The following is a 27613-nucleotide window of genomic DNA, read 5'->3' on the forward strand; positions in this document are numbered from 1 at the left end:
CTCCACCCTTTTTCATTTTTTTTTTAAGTTATCCTCTACTGGTTTTTAAAGGCTTCCCAATCATCTTCATCACATTGTATGCTTTTTCCTTTTGCTTTATGTTGCCCCTTACTGCCCTTGGTCAGCCACTGTTGCCTCATCGTTCCCTTAGTATGCTGCTTCTTCCTTGGGATGGATTTCTGCTCTGCCTCCTGAATTACTGCAGAAGCTCCTGCTGCTCCATTATCTTCCCTGCTAGGGTCACTTTCCAGTTAACTCTGGCTATTCCTCCTTTGTGTCTTTGTAATTACCTTTATCCAATTGTGACACCATTACATCTGACTCCAGCATCTCTCTCTCTCAAACTACATGTTGAATTCTATCATATTAGGATACTGTCCCCTGGGGGTTCCTCCACCTTAAGCATCCTAATCAAACCTGCCTCATTACACATTACCAAGTCTAGGATTGCCTGCTCCATAGTGAACTCCATCACAAGCTGCTCTAAATAACAAATCGCAGACATTCCACAAATTCATTTTCTTAAGGTCTGCTGACAACCTGACTTTCCAAAATTCACCTGCATATGGAAGTCCTTCATGAATATTGTAATAGTCCCTTTCTTACATGGCTCTGTTTCTTGATTTATTTTCTTGCCCAAATCTAAAGACATTTCTAAATTGACAAAACTTTTGGCCACCTGAGGTGCTGCATTTTGGAAAGGCAAATCAGAGAAGGATTTATACACTTCATGTTAAGGTTCTGGGGAGTGTTGCTGAACAAAGAGACCTTGGAGTTGCAGGTAGATAGGATAGTAAAGGAGACATTTAGTATGCTTTCTTTTATTGGACAGAGCAATGAGTATAGGAGTTGGGAGATCATGTTGCAACTATACAGGACATTGGTTAGGCCACTTTTGGAATATTGTTTGAAATTCTGATCTCCCTCCTATTGGACATTGTGAAACTTGAAAGGGTTCAGAAAAGATTCACTAGGATGTTGCCAGGGTTGGAGTATTTGAGCTACAGAGAGAGGCTGAACAGGCTGGGGCTATTTTCTCTGGAGCATTGGAGACTGAGCAGTGACCTTATAGAGGTTTATAAAGTCATGGGAGGAATGGATAGGGTAAATAGACAAGGTCTTTTCCTGGGGTGGGGGAGTCCAGAACTAGAGGATATAGGTTTAGGGTAAGTGGGAAAAGATTTAAAAGGGACCCATAGGATAGAACGTGGTGAGTGTACGGAATGAGTTGCCAAAGGAAGCGGTGGAGGCTGGCACAATTGCAACATTTAAAAGGCATCTGGATGGGTATATGAATAGAAAGGGTTTGGAGGGATATAAGCCATGTGCTGGCAAATGAACTAGATTAGATCTGAATATCTGGTAGGCATGGACGAGTTGGACCAAAGGGTCTGTTTCCATGCTGTACATCTCAATGACTCTAAGACTATTACTGATTAAATGTCTGATGTGGCTGGGTATTACATTTTGTGGTATAATGCTCCTGCGATGTACTTTGGAACAATTTATAAATTTAAATATTCAGTGCTGGTTTTGGAGCCAAAGATAATGACTGGTGTGTTGCAAGTTGGCTCCATGTCTTCAGCTGATATAGCAAAAGGGAAGAGGAGACAGCAGGGATAGATCTTGGAAGCTGAGGATGCAACAATGCAAAAATAACCCACTGACAGAATGCTATGGCTACAATAATTAATTACAACAGTGTTACAACTGGGTGAAGAGGCAGGAATCAGCTTTCCTCTTTTTGCTGTCAGTTGTAACAAGTGTTTTTATTTCTTTTCAGCATGTAGTTATCACACAAAGATATAGGGTCATATTTTCCATTGGCCAGACAGTCGTTATGCCAGCGGAGAATTGCACATGATGAACCTGCAGAACCCCAAATGATCACATACCCTAAAGGAACTGTTAAGGATTTTGAATTTTTATCTGGACAATTTCTATACTCCTGGAATTCTGGAACAGTTAGACTATTGAATACATAGTCTAATTCCTGATTAAATTGACCTCATACTTACCTCACACTCAAGCAAACAACACACCCTCCCCCAGATGCAGCATGTCCTGCTCCATCAGACCTGACCTGACCCAGTCCTAACCTCCAACTACCATGCATACCTCCCATGCGCCCCCAACCCCTGCCAAAAATAACACTGTCTGACCCAACCCAACAAATGAAAAAGAAATGATGGATTATATTAATTTATGGATCAGTGATGCTGGAAGAGCATAGCAGTTCAGGCAGCATGCGAGGAGCAGTAAAATCGACATTTCGGGCAAAAGGGCTTTTGCCTGAAACGTGTATTTTACTGCTCCTCGGATGCTGCCTGCTCTTCCAGCATCACTAATCCAGAATCTGTTTTCCAGCATCACAGTCATTGTTTTTACCTATATTAATTTACGGTCAACCACAAGGTTGAGAAATATCAGAAGGAAAAGTGGACTCCTGTTTGAGATTATTTGAGACTTTTACTGAAAGATTTAAAGCAACACTGAAGGCAGTAAGTGTTTAAATAAACAGTATTGTTTATTACAGTTTTAAAATCTGCCTGCTAAAACAGGTTCCAAAATTCTAAATGAAAAATTCAAGACAATCACTACAGGACCTGGTGAGTGATATCGCAAAGACAGTTTGAAAAGCATCAACTTGAAGTGTTGACATCAACAAGAAACTTTCCACATTAGCAAAACAAAATAATTTTAAAGACAACAGGTACACAACCGACCTATTTTCCAAAAAGAGATGATCAGAATTCTGTATTCACAATAAACAGAAACCTTGCTAAAATCAAAGACAGAGGTCATAAAACAGGAACTAATACACGTGCCTGAAATAACTCCATACCAAACAGGATATAAGCAATTTTACCAGTCGTTCACTCTACAGCCCTTCCTCAACAACTGCAATAAGAGTACGAGTGTAAAATGTTAAATCCTGTCTAAAACAAGATGGCAATATGAGTGACTACCGCTTGACTATATACTTTCAATTTTGTGTTTTTAAGATTTGGATGTGTAGAATTAATTCTTTAAAACTAGTACTATGAAATAGTTACTAAAATCCAAAATGCTGGAACAAAAAATTTCACAGTGAAAAATCATCAGAAGCTTATCAAACATGAATTTCTAGTTTCGGACACGTACACCTACATTTTACTTACCCTAATTCTGTCATACCATCTACGAATTCTTGTTTTGAGAATTCACACTGTGTGGCTGCTCGAAATTTCCATGCAACGACCAGTACACTGATACTGGCTGGATCCAATCCTAAATCATCGCAGAACTGTTGAATACCGTCTATCCCTATTTTGTTTTCATCTTGTGGATCTAAAAATGAAGAAAAGTAAAAAATTAACTCAGAATATGCTAAAGCTTCAAGAACATGCCCAACTGTTAACTGGACACTGACAGGTGAGACTGAAGTTTGAGAATTTAAGCTACACTTCGAACTTAATGTAGGCTGGCATATTGGTGACATCAGGGATGCTCAAATTTTGCAAGTTAAAAATCACACAACACCAGGTTGTAGCCCAACAGGTTTATTTGGAAGCACTAGTTTTCGGAGTGCTGCTCCTTTGCTCTGAAAGCTAGTGCTTCCAAATAAACCTGCTAGACTATAACCTGGTGTTGCTTGATTTTCAACTTTGGCCACCCCTATCCAACACCACTTCCTCCACATCATGGCTATCAAATTTCGAAACACCATCCTTCAAGTGAGATGTCAAATTAGCGACCTGTTGACCTGTCATGGGATTAAAGTGAACTTTAAAATTGAATTGCTTTGCTGGCATACAAGAAGAAATTTGTCTCCCAGCATCCTAGCCAACATTTTTACCCTCAAGCTACTATTGCCAACACAAATGACTTGCACTTACAGGAGTTCTATTTATATCGTGCCTTAAAGTAATACAATGATAACAACTGCTCTGTAGGCTTCAAGATGGTGCTGACACAGGATGACTCTTTGCAAGCTCCATACAGCAGATTTTATTCTCAAATTTCTTACAATTGTTCTGTACTTTTAAACCTCAATTCTAAATCTGTTCGCCTTCCTTGCAGCCGTAACTTTGCATTCCTTGCTCTATTCAAGCACAAGATTTTTGTATGTTATGTTCTGCCCTTGCTGTATGCAAAACAAAACTTTTTACTGTACATAGGTACATGTGACAATAATAAATCAAATCAAATCAAGATTAAACAAAATGGGACAGCCAGTCACAAGGGGAGATATTAAATTAGATCACCAAAAGATTGTGGAAAGAAGTAGGTTTAATGAGATCAAGAAAGATTGAGTCTGAGATAAGAGAAGGAAATACAGAGGTAAGGGCAAAGGCTACAAAAGGCATTGTCACCAATTGTGCAGTGATTCAAACAGTATGTGCTGGAGGCCAAAAACAAATGCATAGATATGAGTGTTGTAAGGCGGGAGGAGATTACAGCTAGGAAGGGGTGATGCCATGGAATGACATAAAAACAAGGACAAGGAATTCAAAATCAAGACGTTGATCAATAGTGGTTCATTGCGAACATTACTCGGAATGCAACAGGGTTTTAGACAATGTCATGTTTAGAGGGGGTAGAATGTGGGAGACCAACCATGAGTAAAATTTATATTCTTATTTATTCGTGGAACTTGGGAATCCTAAATGATTAACCCACTATTTACTGCCCATCCCCAGTTGTCCTTGAGAAGGTTATGGTGTACTGCCCTCTTGGAAGACAGCTGTCCATACAGTGTAGGAATGGAAAATTCCTGTCCAAGGTTAATAAAGACAAGGTGATGGGGTTTCAGCAGCAAATGAACGAAGATGGAATGAACTCAGTGATGTTACTGAAGTATGAAAGGAAATTCTACATGATGGCACATATATGTGTGCGCAAGTTACGGATGACACCAAGGTTATGTGCTGACAGGTTCAGCCTCAACCTGCTGCCAAAAGGAAAGGGATGGGTCATGGATTAGTCCAATAGTTTATCTCTAACACCTTAAAAAATACTTCACTTCTTTTCCAAATGCATTCAATAATACCTTCTTCTACCCAGATACTAAACTCTCTAACCATGTCCTAAAACTGATTTCCTCTCCTTTTACTTGAAGGCATTGCTTAAACTCCCTTAGATTGAGCATGTGGTTAACTGTTCTAATAGCGTCTTCTGGATGAACATAAATTTGCGCCAATTAAGTATTTTTAAGTTTAAAGACATTATTTTCAGTTGTAATGCAAACTTATTTCCCTAGTTCCTGAATTGGCATGGTGGCTCAGTGGCCAGCACTGCTGCCTTGCAGTGCCAGGGACCCAGGTTCAATTCCCACTTCAGGCGACTGTGCGGACTTTCTCCTCATGTCTGCGTGGGTTTCCTCTGGGTGCTCCGGTTTCCTCCCACTATCCAAAGATGTGCAGGTCAGGTTAACTAGCGAAGCGGAATTGCCCATAGTGTTAGGTGCATTAGTCAGGGGTAAATATAGGGTAGGGGAATGTACAGCATGGAAACAGACCCTTCGGTCCAACCCATCCATGCCGTCCAAGTATCCCAACCCAATCTAGTCCCACCTGCCAGCACCCGGCCCATATCCCTCCAAACCCTTCCTATTCACATCCATGGCTGACAAAGGAAGTCAGGAAATGTATTAAAGAAAAAGAGAGATCTTATAAAGTGGCCAAGATCAGTGGGAAATCAGAAGATTGGGAAGGCTACAAAAACAAACAGAGGATAACAAAGAGAGAAATAAGGAAGGAGAGGATCAAATATGAAGGAAGGTAGACTAGCCAGTAATATTAGAAATGATAGTAAAAGTTTCTTTCAATACATAAGAAACAAACATTGGGCCACTTCAAACCGATGCTGGAAGCCTAGTGATGGGGATAAGGAAATAGCAGGAGAGCTTAGCAAGTACTTTGCGTCAGTCTTCACAGTGGAAGACATGAGTAATATCCCAACAATTAAAGGGAGTCAGGGGGCTGAGTTGAGTATGTTTGCCATTACAAAAAGAGAAAGTACTAGAAAAGCTAAAAGGTCTTAAAATTGGCAAATCTCCTGGCCCCGATGGGATACATCCTAGAGTTCTGAGAGGGGTGGCTGAGGAAATAGTGGAGGCATTGGTTGAGATCATTCAAAAGTCACTCGAGTCAGGGAAAGTCCCAGATGATTGGAAGATCCCTTGTTCAAGAAAGGATCAAGACAAAAAATGGAAAATTATAGGCCAATTAGCCTAACCTTGGTTGCTGGTAAAATTCTAGAATCCATCATTAAGGATGAGGTTTCTAAATTCTTGGAAGAGCAGAGTCTGATTAGAACAAGTCAACATGGATTTAGTAATGGGAGGTCATGTCTAACAAACCTGTTAGAATTCTTTGAAGAGGTAACAAGTAGGTTAGACCATGGAAACCCAGTGGATGTGATCTATCTAGACTTCCAAAAGGCCTTTGATAAGGTGCCACATGGGAGGCTGCTGAGCAAGGTGAGGGCCCATGGTGTTCGAGGTGAGCTACTGGGATGGATTGAGGATTGGCTGTCTGACAGAAGGCAGAGAGTTGGGATAAAAGGTTCTTTTTTGGAATGGCAGCTGGTGACAAGCGGTGTCCCATAGGGTTCAGTGTTGAGGCCACAGCTGTTCACATTATATATTAATGATCTGGATGAAGGGACTGGGGGCATTCTTGCGAAATTTGCCGATGATACGAAGTTAGGTGGACGGGCAGGTAGTACTGAGGAAGTGGGGAGGCTGCAGAAGGATCTAGACAGTTTGGGAGAGTGGTCCAGGAAATGGCTGATGGAATTCAACGTGAGCAAATGCGAGGTCTTGCACTTTGGCAAAAAGAATAAAAGCATAGACTACTTTCTAAACGGTGAGAAAATTCGTAAAGCCAAAGTACAAAGGGATCTGGGAGTGCTAGTCGAGGATTCTCTAAAGGTAAACATGCAGGTTGAGTCCGTGATTAAGAAAGCAAATGCAATGTTGTCATTTATCTCAAGAGGATTGGAATATAAAAGCACCGTTGTGCTACTGAGACTTTATAAAGCTCTGGTTAGGTCCCATTTGGAGTACTGTGTCCAGTTTTGGTCCCCACACCTCAGGAAGGACATATTGGCACTGGAGTGTGTTCAGCGGAGATTCACGCGAATGATCCCTGGAATGGTTGGTCTAACATACGAAGAACGGCTGAGGACCCTGAGATTATATTCATTGGAGTTTAGAAGATTAAGGGGAGACTTAATAGAAACTTACAAAATAATACATGGCTTGGAAAGGGTGGACGGTAGGAAATTGTTTCCGTTAGGTGAGGAGACTAGGACCCGTGGACACAGCCTTAGAATTATAGGGGGTCAATTCAGAACAGAAATGCAGAGACATTTCTTCAGCCAGAGAGTGGTGGGCCTGTGGAATTCATTGCCGCAGAGTGCAGTGGAGGCCGGGACACTAAATGTCTTCAAGGCAGAAATTGATAAGATTCTTGACGTCACAAGGAATTAAGGGCTATGGGGAGAATGCTGGTAAGTGGAGTTGAAATGCCCATCAGATGGCGGAGTGGACTCGATGGGCCGAATGGCCTTACTTCCAACTCCTATGTCTTATGGTCTTATACCCATCCAAATGCCTCTTAAATGTTGCAATTGTACCAGCCTCCACCACATCCTCTGGCAGCTCATTCCATCCACATACCACCCTCCATGAAAAAGTTGCCCCTTAGGTCTCTTTTATATCTTTCCCCTCTCACCCTAAACCTATGCCCTCTAGTTCTGGACTCCCGACCCCAAGGAAAAAACTTTGTCTATTTATTCTATCCATGTCCCTCATAATTTTGTAAACCTCTAGAAGGTCACCCTTCAGCCTCCGACACTCCAGGGAAAACAGCCCCAGCCTGTTCAGTCTCCCCCTATAGCTCAGATCCTCCAACCCTGGCAACATCCTTGTAAATCTTTTCTGAACCCTTTCAAGTTTCACAACATCTTTCCAATAGGAAGGAGACCACAAGTGCACGCAATATTCCAACAGTGGCCGAACCAATGTCCTGTACAACCGCAACATGATCTCCCAACTCCTGTACTCAATACTCTGACCAATAAAGGAAAGCATACCAAACACCTTCTTCACTATCCTATCTACCTGCGACTCCACTCTCAAGGAGCTATGAACCTGCATTCCAAGATCTCTTTGTTCAGAAACACTCCCTAGGACCTTATCATTAAGTGTATAAATCCTGCTAAGATTTGCTTTCCCAAAATGCAACACCTCGCATTTATCTGAATTAAACTCCATCTGCCCCTTCTCAGCCCATTGGCCCATCTGGTCCAGATCCTATTGTAATCGGATTTGACTCCAATTTTGGTGTCATCTGCAAACTTACTAATTGTACCTCTTATGCTCACATATGTAAATGACAAAAAGTAGAGGACCCAGCATCAATCCTTGTGGCACTCCACTGGTCACAGGCCTCCAGTCTGAAAAACAACCCTCCTCCACACCCTCTGTCTTTTACCTTTGAACCAATTCTGTATCCAAATGGCTAGTTCTCCCTGTATTCCATGAGATCTAATCTTGATAATCAGTCTCCCATGCGGAACTTTGTCGAGTGCCTTACTGAAGTCCATACAGATCACATCTACTGCTCTGCCCGCATCAATCTTCTTTGTTACTTCTTCAAAAAACTCCATCAAGTTTGTAAGACATGATTTCCCATGCACAAAGCCATGTTGACTATCGCTAATCAGTCCTCGTCTTTCCAAATGCATGTACATCCTGTCCCTCAGGATTCCCTCCAACAACTTGCCCACCACCGAGGTCAGGCTCACCGGTCTATAGTTCCCTGTCTTGTCTTTACCGCCCTTCTTAAACAGTGGAACCACGTTTGCCAACCTCCAGTCTTCCAGCACCTCACCTGTGACTATCGATGATACAAATGTCTCAGCAAGAGGCCCAGCAATCACTTCTCTAGCTTCCCACAGAGTTCTCGGGTACACCTGATCAGGTCCTGGGGATTTATCCACCTTTAACCATTTCAAGACATCCAGCACTTCCTCCTCTGTAATCTGGATATTTTGCAAGATGTCACCATCTATTTCCCTACAGTCTATATCTTCCATATCCTTTTCCACAGTAAATACTGATGCAAAATATTCATTTAGTATCTCCCCCATTTTCTGTGGCTCCACACAAAGGCCACCTTGCTGATCTTTAAGGGGCCCTATTCTCTCCCTAGTTACCCTTTTGTCCTTAACATATTTGTAAAAACCCTTTGTATTCTTCTTAATTCTATTTGCCAAAGCTATCTCATGTCCCCGTTTTGCCCTCCTGATTTCCCTCTTAAGTATACTCCTACTTTCTTTATACTCTTCTAAGGATTCACTCAATCTATCCTGACTATACCTGACAAATGCTTCCTTCTTTTTAACCAAACCCTCCATTTCTTTAGTCATCCAGCGGTCCCTATACCTACTAGCCTTCCCTTTCATCTTGACAGGAATGCATTTGCAGACATGCTAACAGGTTCCTTGGAAATTATCTTAGAACGGATTTCCATTGTGGGGTTCAATTTAGCAGGGTGCTATGATCCCACCTGCTGTCATGACTGAACAAGTCAAATCTTAAGACTGAAATCTAACTTTTTTTTTTAAAAATGAGATAGTCTTTCATTGAAATGCAAACCCACAATGCTGCAGATTTGATTTTAGCAACAAAATAGAAGTTTATTGCCCAGAAGAAATGAAGATGAAATAGAAAAGCCAAACTATCTGCATGCCACACAAACAGAGCTGGAGAAACACTACAAAATACAATATAATGAACATCCTAAAAGCATGCCTTCAGAGTATTAAAACACCAGAAAGAATTCCTTTCTCTATCATGTCTATAGGTTTGACCTAATTATTGCTTTTGATTCCTGAGCTTGAAAGTCTGCTAGCCTCTTCCTTGAATATTTACACAACCAATTTTGGCTTTCTCAGCTTAAAATTAGCCTTTCAGAGATCTCACCAAATACTTTTTATCTGGAACTTTCAAACTCAACTTTTCTGAACTAACTCTTTGTTCCAGAAGTGTGTTCTTGCTTGTAACTTCCACCTGGACTTCTATGAACTTCAAACCATGGACTTCTCCCCCAAGCAAGAAAAAAGTCAATTGCTGACTCTAAACTGAAAACAAGTCTTTTAACATCACCTTCTGGATGCTCATAAATTTCCTCCAATAAAGTTTTATGAAGTTTGAAACCATTATCCTCAGTTCCAGGTCTAAACTACTTTCCCTAGTAATCACTGTCTTTCAGAATGGAGGGAGACTCATGTTTTTCATTACTTACTTTGTCAGATTACAAAATTCTCCCAATGCAAACAAATTCCCATTGGCACACCAGGAAATCTCTCGTTTTCATACTGGTTCCACTAAAGTCCATGGTTCCAGAAACACTAACAGGTTAATCACTAACCTCCCTCAGAGACAAAGCCAACAGCAAAACCCACATGCCATGTGCTCAAAATCCAAACCCTAAAATAAATGTTATTAATTATATATAAATAAATCACACAATTTAGAACAAAGTGTGTAAAGAATCTGGTTTCTCATCATGCTTGAACTGATTTTGGGTCCAGATAGAAATAAACAAAGAATGCTAAAGAATTCCCAATAAAGAGACATTAATGAATTTCTTCAGTATCTTCACAGAATTTGGGGATGCAATGTAAACAAAGCTGGAAAAATTACAACCCTCACCACCAACATGAACTGGTAAATGTTCTGAATTTGTCTGCCATCTTGAGACTGCACTTTTTCTATGATTATTCTTCCTTTCACAGCCGTTTAACTGCAATTAATTATTTACTCTCAATCTTTCTTGCCAATGCCATCTGTTGAGGTTATGCCCCTGCACTACATTATACTGATCAGTAGAGAATTCTTCTATGCATCTGTCAATGTACTAGATCTCTAGTTTTCCCATCTAATTGGTATGCCATGAAGACTCTTGTTTTCTACGTAATCACATGCATACAAATTAAAGATTTTGCATAAATGGTAATGGCCTCAGGATTGATTCCAACACTATATCTGTGGCCACTAATTCATATTTTTGACATTAAAAAGTTTTGAGTTTTGCATTGAGGTTGGTATCGACACAAAGTAACACTTTGCCTGGGAGATAGAATATTAGCAGTCATATTTTTTAAAAATCTTTAAATATTCAAGCAAGACAAAGGCATGGAACAAGATGCAGGCTCTTGCACAGAAGGCCTGCATCCAATTTACACAGAGCTATAAAATTATACCACAAGACCCCGATTAAGTGAGCAACTTTGCATGTCTGTATTGGATAATTAAAAACACCTATAACCATAAATGACTTAAATCTTAGAATTATGGAGTCATAGAGATGCACAGCAAGGAAACAAACCCTTCGGTTCAACTCGTCAATGCCGACCAGATAATCCTAACCTAATCTAGTCCCATTTACCAGCACGCGGCTCATATACCTCTAAACCTTTCCTATTCATTTACCCATCCAAATGCCTTTTAAATGTTGCAACTGTACCAGCTTCCAAACTTCCTCTGGCAGCCCATTCCATACACACATGAAAAAGTTGCCCCTTAGGTCCCTTTTAAATCTTTCCACTCTCACCCTAAACTTGTGCCCTCTAGTTCTGGACTCCCCCACCCCATGGAAAAGACCTCGTCTATTTACCCTATCCGTGCCACGCATGATTTTATAAACCTCCATAAGGTCAACCGTTAGCCTCTGATGCTCCAGAGAAAACATCCCTATTCTATTCCGCCTCTCTCTATAATTTAAAAATTAATTGAAACACAAACTCTTACAGGTAGAGCAGGGTTTAAGAGATCAAATTGTTTACTCCTACTCCCAAATTCTATTTTCCTAGGATGACAGAGTTTTAAAGACAGCATGCTGTGGACCCTAGAAGGGTCACTTGCAGCTCCGTATAAGGGCTATTTTCCCCGAAGCACTCAAATCAAACACTTTTTGCAACATTGTAGCTGAATATATGAACCATTCAGAGATTGCAGGATCTCAGTCAATTACAGCTTTTTGTGTCTATCTCAACTGTAAGAAGAGTGAAGAAAGAAACAGGCTTCAGGAAAAGGAAATGGGGTGCATTTAAGTCAAATTGAATAATGAGAAAATAGATGAGACTATGAGAAGACTAAGGATAAGCCCATGAAGGAATCAAAACAAGCAAACCTATTTTAGAGAGAGTAAGGACTGCAGGTGCTCGAAATCAGAGTTGAAAAAAAATGTGGAGATGGAAGAGCACAGCAGGTCAGACAGCATTAGAGGAGCAGGAAAGTTTCATGTCTGTACCCTTTCACCCATACTGGGGAGGGAGAAGGAAGCTCAAAAATAAAGAGAGAGGGTGGGGTTTGGGAAAGGTAGATCAGATGGTGATATTTGGATGCAGTTAGGAAGTTATTATGATTGGTCAGTGGGAAGGGTGGAGCAGATAGGTGAGAAAAAAGATGGACAGGTTAGGTCAAGTCAAGGAGACAGGGAGGAGAGGGAAGGTTGGACATGGGATGAGGCTGGGAGTGGAGAGATTTTGAAGCTGGTGAATTCTGTATTCAGGTCACTGGGCTGTAAGGTTCCAAGGCGGAAAAGGTGTTGTTCCTCCAGGTTGTGGCCTCATTTTGACAGTGGAAGAGGGCCAGGATGGACATGTCACCAAGGGAGTGAGAGGGGAAAGTTGAAGTGACTGGCAACCTGAAGGTGGTGTTGATTGGAACGTACAAAGCCCAGATGCTCTGTGAACTGGTCCCCAAGTCTGCAATTGGTCTCTCTGATGTAGAGGCAACTGGGAGCAATGGATGCAATAGACCAGGTTAGAAAATATTGAATAAGATTTTAAATATTGATAAGCACAAATCAAGAATTAGATTCTACAGTTACCGCTGTTCTTGAACTATGGCATGGCAGGAACTTACATCCTATCACTAAAAGTATCCTTATGTTATTTAGTTCCCGCTCTACTTCCTTTGACAAATCGAATTTTATTTAAACCATGGCAAACTCCGCAGATATCATTGAACGAGTTTTTAAAGCAGAGAGACTAGGCAATTCACTTATACAAACAGCTTATGCAAGGATTACTATCTTCCACAGCTATTACTTTTCCAAAAAGAAACACTTGCCTTCAAAAGAATTTGTACCAAATTATGTAGAACGGCCAAAATAAAGATGTCTTACATTTTTGAACTCGCTATATTACATTGTAAATCGAAACAAGTGATAATAAAATGTACTCCGTATTCTAGAATTCCAAGTTGATAACTCAAGGGACAAATTTGAAAGTCAATGATCATATAACGAAATGATCTGATCAGTAGGAGATAATTATCAATAAGTTAAATGAAGTACAGAGTTGATATGGGCTACAAACCAGCACAAATTGCAACAATAATGTGTGACCAAAGCTAAGGCCAACTCTGAAATATGTTGCAGTTTTGGTTGGGCAACCACAAGAAAGTTATTAAGTTTTAGAAATGGATGATCACAAACCACGAAAAAAAAGCATCTCATTTTCAGCAGAGAAGACATATTAATAAAACAAAAGGAAAATTGAAATAAGGAATCTGTTTCACTTCAACAATGAGCATAAAGCCATACTTTGATGCCATCCCACCACCAAATGTGACAGACAACTGCTGCCAATTCCCAGAGAAAATACATAATTCTGAACCAACTGCCTTAAAATGGAAATTGATCACTATTTGTCAAGAAATATGATTAATTGTGTAAAAGTCTAAACAATGCCCAGAAGTAATTTAGTATTTCTTAAAATAAGAACCAACAGATTTTGGTGGGAATGTCATGCAAGAATAAATGCACATGGATCACTACTACAGTTTGTTTACTTGTGGTCTTGTGTTTCTTATGTCAGTTTAAATTTGCGCTTTTCAGAATATGAACTAGCATGAATACTAAAAGGCTCCATGCCAAGAATAATGATTTTTAATTGTTGATCCCAATTCTTAATTGTATTGTTTATTAGTTACCATATCACATAAATTCACCAATCTCGAAAAATCTGATGAATATTATAATGATACACTAAGGGATCTGTCACATCTTTCTCTCAAGTGTGGTAGTTTTATTTTTCTAAATAACTGCCAAAACCAAATGCAAGTTTCAGTAAGAGTACCCAAATCTTTCTTTAGAATTATTTACAATACATTAAAAACATTGAGTGCATGATATTTTCTGGACCCTATCACACTTACTTCCTATATTTTCTAAACCACACGATTTATCCTTTGCCATACAATTCAACATTGCATGACTAAACTACTAAGTCCATCACGGAGATCTATGACGACAATGTATTATATTAATACTTCTACATTACATGCACTTCCTGTAAAAGTCACACAACTCTATTTTAAAAAATTTAAATCATCTTTGGTTCAGTCTCTGCAGAGTTCACTCCAACTTTGAACCTTTGAGTTGCATCTTTCAACTGCAAGTGGCACTGTTCTTCATAGTGTTACCCATCTGTTGCTGAAGATTAGCCTAGTCAGGAACTGACTACTCCTAGTACAACTCATGAGCCAATGATCATACTAGCCACTCCCATCTCCAACATAATACATTGATCATCAGTTTTATGTTCTTCAAAACAGTTAATTTGCTCTTTTCTTAACTTTAGTAAATGCTTCAACAACAAAGGAGTGCTCAATTTGAAACCTTGAGATTTCTAGGAGTTAAGAACAGTCAGCAACAGCTTTTCTGCTAGAAACAATCCCTTAATTTGTCAAAGCTAAGACAATCAGAAAACATTACATGCAGACCAAATGTTGTAAATAAGAGAGCTGCATTGCTTTTAAAACCTAGTTCTTACAAGTCGAATTTTTCAAAACTTTCAAGACAGAGTGGAAAGATGGATGAAAAACAAATAGATTCCATTCTCTGACACTCTATCATCCACCAAGCAAAGCCAGAAGTAACCCCAAGCCTACTTTCAATGCACCGAGATTCCATCATCCAACTCAGATTCTGCCAAACTCTCATGGTCTCCAGTACATTTACATCACAGTTGCCTAGATCTCAGGAGCAAGTGTGAGTACAGCTTTCAAGTAATTCTACATCACACCCTCCACCATGCTAAACAGATAACTGCAGCATCCATTCTACCCTCTTCAACAACATCCTTGAAATTTTAAAAATATTTAAAAATTAATTGAACTTGTAGCTAAACAAAAATAATCTAAGAATCCTGATGCATATTTTCTAGAAAAGTGTAAACACTTAGCACATTTTTCAATCAAGTCAATACATTTCCCAAATATTTAATAAAAATGCAAATTGAATAATTCAGTATTTTGATATAATGTGACATAATACAGCATTTCCTTTGACTGACAAAAGTTGCACTGAAATTTCAAAACCCATTTCTGTGTTCAGACATTAAAGATCCTTAACATATTCGGTTTTTCTGCAATTCATAAGGAATATCCATGAATAAAGTCTCAATGATATGAGACATTATCTTAACAATTAAATTTCAACTTAAACACATCTCCCTTTTAATCTGCAGAATATAAAGTTCTTGCCACTGCATTACACTATGTTAAAATATTACTCATCTGAGCAAAACAGATGTACATAACTACACTAAAATATTTAATTTGCAATCTGTCTTACGTCAAATTTAACACGCACTGCACCAGACATCATTTAGTTGCAAGAATGACCACATTTGCTATAACACCTCACTATCAATTCCCACCTCTGGTAGGACTCTTAGCTGTATAAATTCCATGATTCTTCAATTCAAATCTTTGTCACAGTTGTATAATCTCTGATTTCACTTCTTACATTACTTTTGAGGTGGAATCTACTCCATCACCATTTGAAAATCTCTACCTTCAGCTATACAGTTAAATGCCTTAATCATTGCATTTATCTTGCAACGTATAGAATGAAAGTCACAACGACAAATTACTCACATGATAATCCATCATTCTTGGCATAAACTGATATGTTAAAGGGTTAATTTGTTCTGGTGTCATGTTAGACATTGGATGTCCTGAAGGTGTGTTTTTCTGTTCTGCAGGCAGGATGTGACACTCTGTAAATGCTGTAGTTTTAAGGAATAACCAAATCACACAGCGCTTTAAGGAATAACCCAATCACTCACTGTTTCTGGAAATAATTTAATCACTTTACATTGTTTTTGGGTGGCATGTGACTGTGGAGGAATGGCAGAGGTCGTGTCTTGCATGCATAACTGACTGTGATGTAAAACCCTGTATAAAGGGAGGATGGACTCTTTGTTCAGAAAACCTCGCTTGGCATGCTCTGCAAGCATCGTGAAGAGTATTCAGTACTCCTCCAAAAGCCTGTACTTGCTGAAATAAATTGTGGCTGTTCACAGAAGTTGGTATATTGCAGTTACATCAAGTGCGTAAGAATCTCAAGCAGGGAACCTAACATTTGGCAATGAGTGGGATTCCAACACATATGGAGCTTCTAGATGGATTGAGTAAGTGATCGCCTGCGTTATGGTAACATGAGATGGATGGGCCCATGAGGTAAGATTTATCTTGATCTCTCCCACTAAAGCAATCACTCAGTCAACCCCTCATCCCCTAGGATTCCGTAGTGATGGAATCTCCAAGACAACTTAAGCACTTGCACGCCATTGAGTTCGTCCCAGGAAGGTTAGAGTCCTCTGACAGTGGGGTTTGAGACCCTGGAACATAATACATAAGAAAAAGGATAACTCTTGTGTCTGTCCAAATCACTCTGCCCTAGACAGTTTGTTAAGAGGGGAAGGTCAGGATCTTGCAGTGGGTGTGGAGACTGAGGACACTGCATTAGTATATAGAGATAAGTTAGGAAGTGGAGACTTTACAAAAAAGGGACAGATGTTGCATAAATTGGGTATAGGAACCTCTTTGCCAGGATGACCCCCAAAACAAGGAATGGTTCAGGTGCCTGTCAAGATGTTTAAATTTTAAAAATTGGGAGATGAAATTTGGCCGATGGGAGGAATTTGGGACATAGATAAATGTAACACAGGGACTAAATTGAAAACTTTAATATCCGCATGGAGGAAGACTGCTGAAGAAATAACAAATAAATCTAAACAGGTCAGTTGGAAGAATAACACGTCAAAGAGGGATTAGAGTGTGTGATCACAAGGAAAATCCTAAGTCTTGGGAGATGCTGAAGAGTCATTGTGAGGATTATGATATGAGTAGAGAAAAACAGGAAAAATTGAGAAAGGAGAGGCAAAGTAAGGATCAGGGTTGAAACACTGGACTATCAAGTGGGAATAAAATGGACGTACTTCCTGACATGTCTGGTCTGCCAATAATGTTTCAAAATAATGACAATGATGACCGTCTCTGATCACAACGCAGACTTCTGACCTCCTCAGGGAGGCCTATTCAGAATTCACTATGTCCAAAATCTCAAAGCCATCCTCCTCTCCAAGCACTACTGCCCACGTAATGGACAATACGGACATCAACAATGGCAATGTCAGAAACCATCGAGCTGCCAAAAAAATGCAGCAACAGCTTGCAATTCTATTGTGTCCTCTACAAACTGGCAGGCACTAAATCGATCACCTGCCTCAAAAACAACGGGCATACCAGACATTGTCACTGTGCAGCATTTACCAGGGGAACGCCCTGACCCAGTAAAACAAGTATGGTAGATGGGTGGGTAATTGCACTCTATGTCAAAAGGCCTCTGGATCACTTCAGTTCGCCAAGCGTGTATACCTGATGCTTTGCTACCGATGATTATTGACTGTCTACATACTGATACCCACCTTCGCAAGGAGGAAATGAGAGAGGAAATGCAAAAATACCTTCAGCAGCTAACATCATCTCTAAAGTTTCTCCATTCAGAGGTAAAGCACACCTTAGCCCCTCTACCTGATCCAAGTCCCACTCCACTTACCCAGTCCCCTGGAAATGTTAGCCATTGCACACACCACACCAAGTCACATTCCTAGGAACTTTGGTCAGTGCCTATGATAGACAACTGACCCCGGAATGTATTGCACCCATTCTGGTGACCGTTCCTGTACTCCCAGCACCAGCACTGCCTGCCTGGAGTAGGGGAACACAACAGATTCAATCAGCTCCCCAGTCATGAGCAGAAAAATAGTGATGAAGCTAACAACGGTGAAGAGGAGGTCCATATGCTTTTGGTCAGTGGCCTTCCTATGGATATTAAACCACTACCTTTGCTTTCGACCATTTAAGGGATATGAAGGTTCACTGATCAAGCTAACATTAAAACAGCCAGTTAGTTTTATTACAATTGATAGAAGCAGGAAAGAATGCATTAAACAGCATTCAATCTGATCCCAAAAATCCTCAGATTCTCCAGTTGGAATTTGCAAAGGTGAACATGAAAATAGCCAAAAGCAAACTGATGGCTACACCCAATCCCACAAACATGCATCCTGCATTGGGAGCACACTTCATTGCATGGGACCCCTACGACATTAATCCCTGCATCTCCAGAGACCTTGGGGTTCCCTACCCACTATACATAACAGAATTCACCCCTGCCATTCCACATACTGCTTTCACCTACCCTGCTGCTACTGGAGCATTTCACGCTCAGATGCACTGGTAACCTCCATCTGAAGCATCTCCACAAGGATGAAAGTCTTGTCAATTTTGGTAAGAATTTAACTTCCCTTATTCAAGAATTCAGATTTCTCCATGGAGTGACTTGGACTTTACTGAAGGAGATTATGGATAACTGGCTCGTTTCCACTTAACTTGGAGGAGGTGGAGTGATCACTAAAGACTGCGGATTTAAGAACTTCACTGGTGAACACGGTTTCCTCCTCCCCCCCCACTTGAGAGGATCCTGCAGTTTCTATCTAATGCATAGACATGCAATTCTTGTTTCTATCATCATTGTATGTTGTGTCAATAACTTGCTTAAATACTGGCTGTCAGATTCTTATGAATAAGGTGGTAGCGCCTTTTTCAGCCCCATTAGTTGATTATCATTGAATGATAAAAAGAGGAAATGCTATGCTAAAGGGTTATTTTGTTCTGCTTACATGTCAGAAATTTATGTTGGGGGGGGGGGGGGGGAGGGGGAAGAGGGGTTCTGTCTTGTAGGCAGGATGTGACAATCTAATCATACTCTGTAAATGCTTTACTTTTAAGGAACAACTTAATCACACACCGCTTTAAGGAATAGTCTAATTACATACGAGTTCTGGAAATAATCTAATCACTTTACATTGTTTTTGGGTGGCATGTGACAATGGAGGAGTGGCAGAGGGTTGTGTTTTACGGAGACTGTGATGTGATGTAAAACCCTGTATAAAGGGAGGATGGAGTCCTTGTTCAGACAGACTTGCTTGGCATGCTTTGTGAGAAACGTGAAGAGTGTTAAGTGATCCTCCAAAAGCTTGTACTTGCTGAAATAAACTGTGGAAGTTCACAAACGTTGGCGTATTGTAATTGCATCAAGCGGGTAAGAATCTCAAGAAGGGAACCTAATACAAGCAATTTTTTTTTTAAAAAATGATCTAAACCATAGTGAGAAGGCTACTTAGTTTGAAAATGGTTTTTACATTTTTCGAATGTAATTAGTCATCTAAATATTTCTAGCATAGGCCCGCCATTCGGCTAGAAAAATGTCACAACCAAACATTTCCCTCAGGAGATTCAGGTTTTGAAAACAGGGTAACTGATGCAACCTTTTAGCATCCACACTATGTTAAAAGTGAGCCTACAGATGGCTCCTCAGATGTGTACAAATGCAGCGTCGGCTAAAAATTTTAAAATCTACTCAACAATTTAATTACTCAAAAGAATTGAAGAGGAGAAGTGGATTAAGAAATGCATTGGGGAGAAGTACTCCTATCAAACACTCTGGAAGGCCATAACAAAGGCAACCATCTTTCCTTCGCCCTTCACGTACGCAATCTTCAGGTTATAGTATAGCTTAGACAAATGAACCTCTCAGTTTTTGTCCACTTAAAATGATCAATAGCAAAATCTAAACTCAGGTAAAATCTTACAAATTAGTCTTCCAATACAAGTCTTTATTTTATGGTAGAACCATTACTGAAATGGAAACTTGGAGGAAACAGTAATTTAGAGACAGACCATGATAGCTAACAACATGATAAGATTGTTGGCAAGCTGAAGGCAAGCTATGTACCTGTAACCCAGAAAGCAGGCTTCGAGCAAAGCTGATAATGGGGATTCAGAAATATAGAAAATGTAACTAACACCCTGTGACAGTTCAGTTTAATTGTTCATTATTAGCTTAACAGTGCCAGTTGCCCATATATGTAAAACTAATTACATGTAAAATTGGCTGCTACATTTTCTACATTAAAGTTGTAACTGGCAAGTCAAAAGTGCTTTATTAGCTGTGGAGCACTTTGGAACAGCCAATATCATGAAAGGCACTATGTAATTTCAGGTTTTCCTCTTTAAGAAACAGGTTACATTTCCAATTGTGCACCCCATCACAAAGACTTTGCTTATCCATTAAATAAGTAATTTATTACAAATGCTTACTCCTTTTCACTAACTTGCAATGGATTTCACAGACATCAGTGGGCCACATTTGCAAAGAGAAGTTAATTTCTCAATGGAGAAAGCGAGGAGTGCAGATGCTGGAGATCAGAGCTGAAAATGTGTTGCTGGAAAAGCGCAGGTCAGGCAGCATCCAAGGAACAGGCGATTCGACATTTCGGGCATAAGCCCTTCTTCAGGAATGGGCAGGCTTATGCCCGAAACGTCGAATCTCCTGTTCCTTGGATGCTGCCTGACCTGCTGCGCTTATCCAGCAACACATTTTCAGCTTTAATTTCTCAATGACCTGGCAAAATCATTGTACAAGCTTAAAGAAAGCCCACTCAGCTTCAGGTTCTAACTATTTCTTTCAAAACAAGTTTTTTTAAAGTTTAGGTTTTTGGCCAAAGTATAAATAGATATATAAAAGCCCAAAATAAAACTAAGAATTATTAATGCTGGAAATCTGAAACAAAAGCAGAAATTGCTGGAGAAACTCAGCTGGTCTGGCAGTAATTGTCAAAAGAAAGCAGAGACAACGTTTCAACTCCATTAATCTTTCATCAAAACCAAATGCTGCCAGACCCACTGAGTTTCTCCAGCAATTTTTGTTTTTGTACATGAAAACCAAACTTCAAAAGGAGAAACAGAACAGATTATTAGGCTTACCAAAACAATAATTTGTGAGTTTATTGTTATTTTTTAAGGAAAGAAACAACAGCAAATGGATAACATTCAAAGATATTGCCAGCTGGGCATTTGAGGGGTTTGTATTAAGAAAAAAACACGACATTTAAAATAAGGAATTAGAACATGATATATCGAATAATGGTATGCATCCTTGTCATGCAGGAACAGGAACTCAGTGCAGATTACAAGAAGTGGATAATTGTCAAGGGTGAAAGTGCTTGGGAAAACTTGTCATTAAGGTAGTATTTTCAGTTAACTCATAACAGATGAAGTATTGTATTAAAATGAAACATTATTGGATTTTTTAAAAGTACTGAGTATTCAACTAAATTTATGTGCATATAAGATAGGCATAGCAATAATATTACAAATGGATCAGGAAAGTCACATCATATTTAACTCCCATGCATCAAATAGCTTGCACACACAGAACCATACAGGAAGGTGGCGGACACAGAACAAACATCAGGTACATGGCAAAATATATAGATAAGAAAGGAATTCTAGTTAAACTCACCTATTTCTATTAGCACATACTAAAATTGGCACTTCAGAGGATGCGCCCTAGAGGCTAATTTTGCTCATGTCATAATAATTATGAATACACAGTTTAGATAGTTTTTGGAGGTAAATTTCAGAATAAACACAATTATACTTAACATTCTACAAAATTTTATTTCAATTGAAATACTATAATAGTTTGGTTTCCAAGCTTTGTGTCGAGTTAAACAAACAGAAATGAGCAGTGAGTAACAAACAGGCCAAACTGGAAATTAGTACCTCAAAACTCAAATTCCCAACAATCGTTTGGATATGTTAGTTCAATTCAGATGCCACTGTTTAATCAAAAGCATTGTTAAATAATTCCTTTAACATGGAGAAAAAATAATTAAGTGACCTCAGCAACATGAAGATCTGATGCAGATCGACAGCTAACATGAGCAGAACAAGATGTCAAAATTCGGTCATGCAATTATAACTTAGCATTTGCATTTTTTTTAAAAAGTCCACAGAAGTATTTTTATTCTCAAATAAATGTTATTATACTTTGAAGAGCAAACTATTTACTCAATCCACAAAATTTAGCTACAAACCGTACATGAAAAAGTAGCTTCATGATTAAGCACTATACAAGTCAACAGATCAACCTATTTGGATACTAATGTCCTTAAACCCTAAAATGCACCCGGTAATTCTTTCATTTTTTGAATAGAGATTTGGAGAGTTAACACAGCCTGCAACAGGTCTAATTTAGAACTTCCAGGAGATCGGTGTCATTTAAAAGGTAAAGTTAAAAATCACACCACACCAGATTATAGTCCAACAGGTTTATTTGGAAATACAAGCTCGCCGAGCGCTGCTCCTTCATCAGGTGGCGAGTGGAGTAGGATCATAGGACACAGAATTTGTAGCAAAAGATCGTAGTCTCATACACTGATGCGATATATTGAACAAACCTAGATTGCTGTTAAGCCTTTCATTTTTTAGAATGGGTTCCAGGTTTTGATTCATTAATATGTAAATCCCAGGTTTTACAAAAACAGGTGACATCTATTAGATTAGATTACTTACAGTGTGGAAACAGGCCCTTCGGCCCAACAAGTCCACACCGACCCGCCGAATGGATTAAAGGTGCGAGGTTAGAGTCTGGTATGTATTGCAACGTTGAGTCATACTGGTTCTAAAATCCAAAGTACATCTGACATGAAACATCCTTTCTATTTCCACCTTGTCAAGACCACTTATGATCTTATACATTTCAATCAAGTCACCCTTCATACTTCCACACTCCAACGGAAACAAGCCTTGTCTATCTAACAATCCTCACAACACCCCACTCATTCCAGTTATCAATAATAACAAACATCTTCTGAACTGCCTCCAATGTTCTTACATCTATTCTTATTTGCATACAGCAATTGAGATGTGGTGTCACCTTTGCCCTGCATAATATAATTGAAGCATTATAGAGTCATAGAGATGTACAGCATAGATTTAACATCGTTACTTTTTTTATTAAACTGTTTTTAATAATAAAGGATAGAATTCAATCAGCCTTCGAGATTATGTGCCTTACTTCTATCCTAGATTTTTGTGACTCTGTTACTAGCACACCTAAATTGCTCTGGACCTCAGATTTCCACATTCATTCTCAGTTGAAGTAATACGCTGCATTTTCATTTTGACAGGAAAAATGAACAGTTTTACATTTTTCTCACATTATATTTTTGTCATCTCACTTAACTTATCTACAACCACCAGCAATATCATGTCTTCTATATGATATACTTTTCTACTTATCGAAGTGTCATTTGCAAATTTAGCTACCATGCCTTTGCTTCCATCATCCAAACCATTGATGTAGATTGGAACAAGTTGAGGCCTCAGACCAAGTCCTTGTGGGACTCGATGAGGCACATCCTGCCAATCAGACAAGGACTCATATATGCTTACCCTGTTTTCTGCCAGCTAAACTACTACTCATTCTACTACTATCTACAATATCTTATCAAATGCCTTCCAGAAATCCAAGTATAACACGTCTACACAATCCCTTTTAACCACAGTATATCATCTTTTAAAGAACCCTAATAAATTAAACATGAATACCCTTTCAGGAAAATATATTGCCTCTTCTAGATTACAATGAGATATTTTAATTGTGCAGCTTTATACCCTTTAATGATCCATTTGAACACGTCAAGCAGACTGGCTCACAATTTCCTGCCTTCTGCTCTTCTTTCCAGTTTGTGGGAACCGTTCCTGAATCTAGGAAATTTCCAAAATTAACATGAATGTGTCCACATCCCTGTTAGCTACTTCTTTTAAGAACTCAGGATGAAGGAAGTCCCTTTGCACTGGTGAAAACAGGACAGAGTTTATAACACTTTTGAATGTGTAATAGTTGCTACTTGGTATATATTGCCGCTGCCTATACTTCCTTCCAAATGTTACAATTATAAAGTGGGAATAGAGATCTAAGGCTTTACATACACATTTTTAAAAATTAATTCAAGATATCCGGCTGTCACTGGAAATATCTATTATAAGTTATTCAAATGTGATTATGGAGTCATATAAAAATTAAATCAGGTAAGAATGGGAAAATGTCTTTCCTAATAGGAAATGAGTGTACTTGATTCTTTTTCAATAACAAAAAAGTAGTTTCATGGTCATCATTACAGATGTTAGCTTTTTACTCTAGATTTTCTTCATTCACCATAAATTCCCCAATGATTGTGATAATGATTTGAAGTCTTCACTAGATCGTGAGACCAGACCTCTGAATTACCAGTCTAGTATCATAGCTGCTATGCTACCATACCCCGGGTGATGTCAGACTAAGTATATAAAGCTATTAAAAGAGCATCTGGGAAACACTTTAAAAATAGAGACAGAGTGCAAGAAAGTTATGTTCAACCTTTTATAAATAACTGGTCACCTCTCAGCTAAAGCATTTCATCTAATTATGGGCACTACTTTAGGGAGGCAGTCAAAGCCTTGAAGGGAATACAGAGAAGATCTACCAGAATTAAACTATGGTTTAGGGTTTTCAGTAAGTGAAGCTGATAGTTTCTTCTTTGGAGCAGAAGATGATGGAGGGAGAACTTAATAGTTGTTTAAAATGATGAGGATTTTTGATAATAAATCATCAAACTATCCGTTACCAATGGTAGGCAGGTGGGCATAATTATCAAAGCCACCAGGAGTGATGAACTGAATTTATATCTACAACAAATTATAACATAAAATTCACTGCCTGAAAGTGGTGGAAATAGACTCAGTAGTAACTTTCAAAATGAAAACTGAATTAATATTTGAACAGAAAAACATAGCAGGTCAATGAAGCAAAACAAAAACAAGGGAGTGGGACTAGCACAATGCAGTTTCCCAATATAGATTCCTATTTATTTATTTTCACACTTTGTGATCGGAAATAAGCACAAAATCATCAGCAAAATAAATTTTGAATATCCAGTGGTTCCTGGTGTTCTCACAGTAGGGAATTTTAATTGTGTCACAGAGTTTTTTTGTACCACGGACCAACTAATGCCTGCTGCTGAGTTCCAGATTTCTAGTTACTGTCTTTGTGAAAGGAATGGGGAGAAAAATTACAGAAGGGAAATAGAAGTATAGGAAAAAAAACACAACTTTACCAACAAATGTTCACATTTTGAAAAAGTAAAAATTTCCATCACTCAAATATTAAAAGTTGAGATAAAAACAAAACAGAGAGAAATAGTGAAATTGAAAAATGTGATATTTTGTTTAAAGTGGGCTCAGCCATTTTGATCAAAACCAGAGATAAATGGAGTACTGAAGCAATCAATCATAATTACTAGTTAAAATGCAATTTACCATGCATTTACATGAAATGTGACGGGAAATATGAATCTCAACAATCTGTAAATCCATCATTTTTGCTTTAATATGTCAGAGAAATTCTTTTAATTTTCCAATTCAAGTGAACAGAGCAAACTTTTGAGCACGTCCATTACTGATAAAAGCAAATAATACCAAAGAGTATACAACAGTTAGATAATTTCAAAAGTACTTCAAAGATTATAAAATGCTTTGGCATTTCCAGTACTATACTGAGCTTTAGGTGCTAATCCAATATTGCAGTAAAAGTCTTCCTCTTTCTTCCCAACAGAAGCAATGGATTAGATTGTAATAAAACAAACATCCTTCACAAGAAAATAAGTGGAAGATACACTGCAAGTTATTTCAAAAAGGAAAAATCACAAAAGACACTGAAAATGACTTGGGTAAAGAACAAAATGCAAAATTCTAATTGGGCACAGCATGCGACTGAGCAGTCTCTTCAGGATAACCTCTACTCAGCCAAGACAGAGAGGGAGACTACAAACATGCCCTAAAAATAGTAGGACGCACTGCAGGGTCACCACCTTTGCAGTAGAAGAAACACAACTTAAAACTTTACAACTCAAAATAGAACATTCTCATAAGTGACCAAACATTCACAATAACAATAAGTTGTTTATCAAGTTATATCACAATTCAAGTCACAGTGTCTTCATGACAGATGCAGAGTAGCAGGGAAGAAGTTCTGCACTCTGGATCCCACTACCTTGTAAGGTATTCTGGTCCATGCACCCAAAGTTCTGTTGGCTGGAAACTGGCATTTGTCACAAGATGATTCATGGCAACAACAGTAGACATCCTCCCCAAAATGAGAGAAAACTGACAAGATCCCTAGTTCTGGAACACCAACCCTATTCCTCTCTCCTTCTCAACCTCACTTTCTCCTTTAAGACACTCCTTAAATACTTTCACTTTGATCAGGTTTTAGTTATCCAACTTAATTTCTCCTGGGATTTAGTTCCATAGTTTGTTCTATATGCTTCTGTGAAGCATGGAGACATTTCATTAACTTGAAAGTGCTGTATAAGCTCAGTTTTTTCCTCAAAGTAGGTGTTCCCATTCCCAATTGAACACTGAGTTAATGCACCATGCAGTAAGATTCAATTATACAGGTCGTGCAATTCTCCACGGTTGATTGGTCAGGCAACCGCACCAAGATAAGCAAAGAGGACATTACAACGCAGTTGAGTGGCGTGGGACAATTAGTAATCAAGACTTGTTGTTTATTCACTCATGTGATGTTTGTGTTACTGGCTATGTTAATATTTACAAACTGTAAATGCCCACATGGAAGTTACAAGTCGACCGACATTGCTGTAGGTCCAGAGTCACATTTAGGGCAAGGATTGCAGATCTCCTACCCTGAAGGACATTAATGAACCAGATGGGTTTTTTACAATTATCAATTGTGGTTACAAGACTAGCTTTATATTCCAGAATAAGTGGATGTAAAGCCACATCCCAAATATGTTAGTTAGCTTGAGGGTGTGGATTAATTGTCCAGTCACATTACCACTATTCCATCATCTTCTCACTGACTGTTATCAAGTAGCTACCCTTGCTAGAATATAAATTAAGAATTCAGATAAACACTAGTGAAAGCATCATATCAACTATTCTAGGAAATGAGCAGTATGTCTATATTTACTTTCCATGTTCACATGAAGAATAGCCATTTTTGAGTAAGGACCAGAGGTCTTGTTCTACTTATAAACCACAGTCTACTAGGTCGCCACCTTATGAAGAGATTAGATAAAACTTTAAAATTATTTTACAAAACAATTGGTAATTGCAGACATAAATAATTTGTGATGAACGATCCTGTTAGTCTAATCATGTACTGTATAGTGGATTGTGACCCACACTTCAGAATAGATAGCTTGTACACTAAAAAATGACTCATCTTCCACCTTTACCTCCTTACCTCTGGATATCTTTTATCCAGAAATCTATCAATTCCTTCCCGAATATACTCAATGACTAAGCCATCACCACTCTCGAAGTGAAGTGTTCCGAAGATTC

The 27613-nt window shown here is 38.9% G+C and overlaps 1 protein-coding gene and 1 pseudogene across 6 annotated transcripts in view; one reads left to right on the top strand and one right to left on the bottom strand.

Moving 5' to 3' along the window:
- The window catches only part of dcun1d1 (DCN1, defective in cullin neddylation 1, domain containing 1 (S. cerevisiae)), a 95463-nt gene that overhangs the window by 18711 nt on the left and 49139 nt on the right, over nucleotides 1-27613 (bottom strand). For all 6 annotated transcript variants that reach the window (XM_060834744.1, XM_060834742.1, XM_060834746.1 and 3 more), the window contains one exon: nucleotides 3162-3330. In XM_060834744.1, the coding sequence (XP_060690727.1) occupies nucleotides 3162-3330 (169 nt within the window). The remainder of the gene's footprint in view (nucleotides 1-3161; nucleotides 3331-27613) is intronic.
- On the top strand, nucleotides 17749-18650 carry LOC132821656 (RNA-binding protein with multiple splicing 2-like; annotated as a pseudogene).

This window comes from Hemiscyllium ocellatum, chromosome 13, assembly GCF_020745735.1.
Source record: "Hemiscyllium ocellatum isolate sHemOce1 chromosome 13, sHemOce1.pat.X.cur, whole genome shotgun sequence".
In the NCBI taxonomy this organism is placed as follows: Eukaryota; Metazoa; Chordata; class Chondrichthyes; order Orectolobiformes; family Hemiscylliidae; genus Hemiscyllium; species Hemiscyllium ocellatum.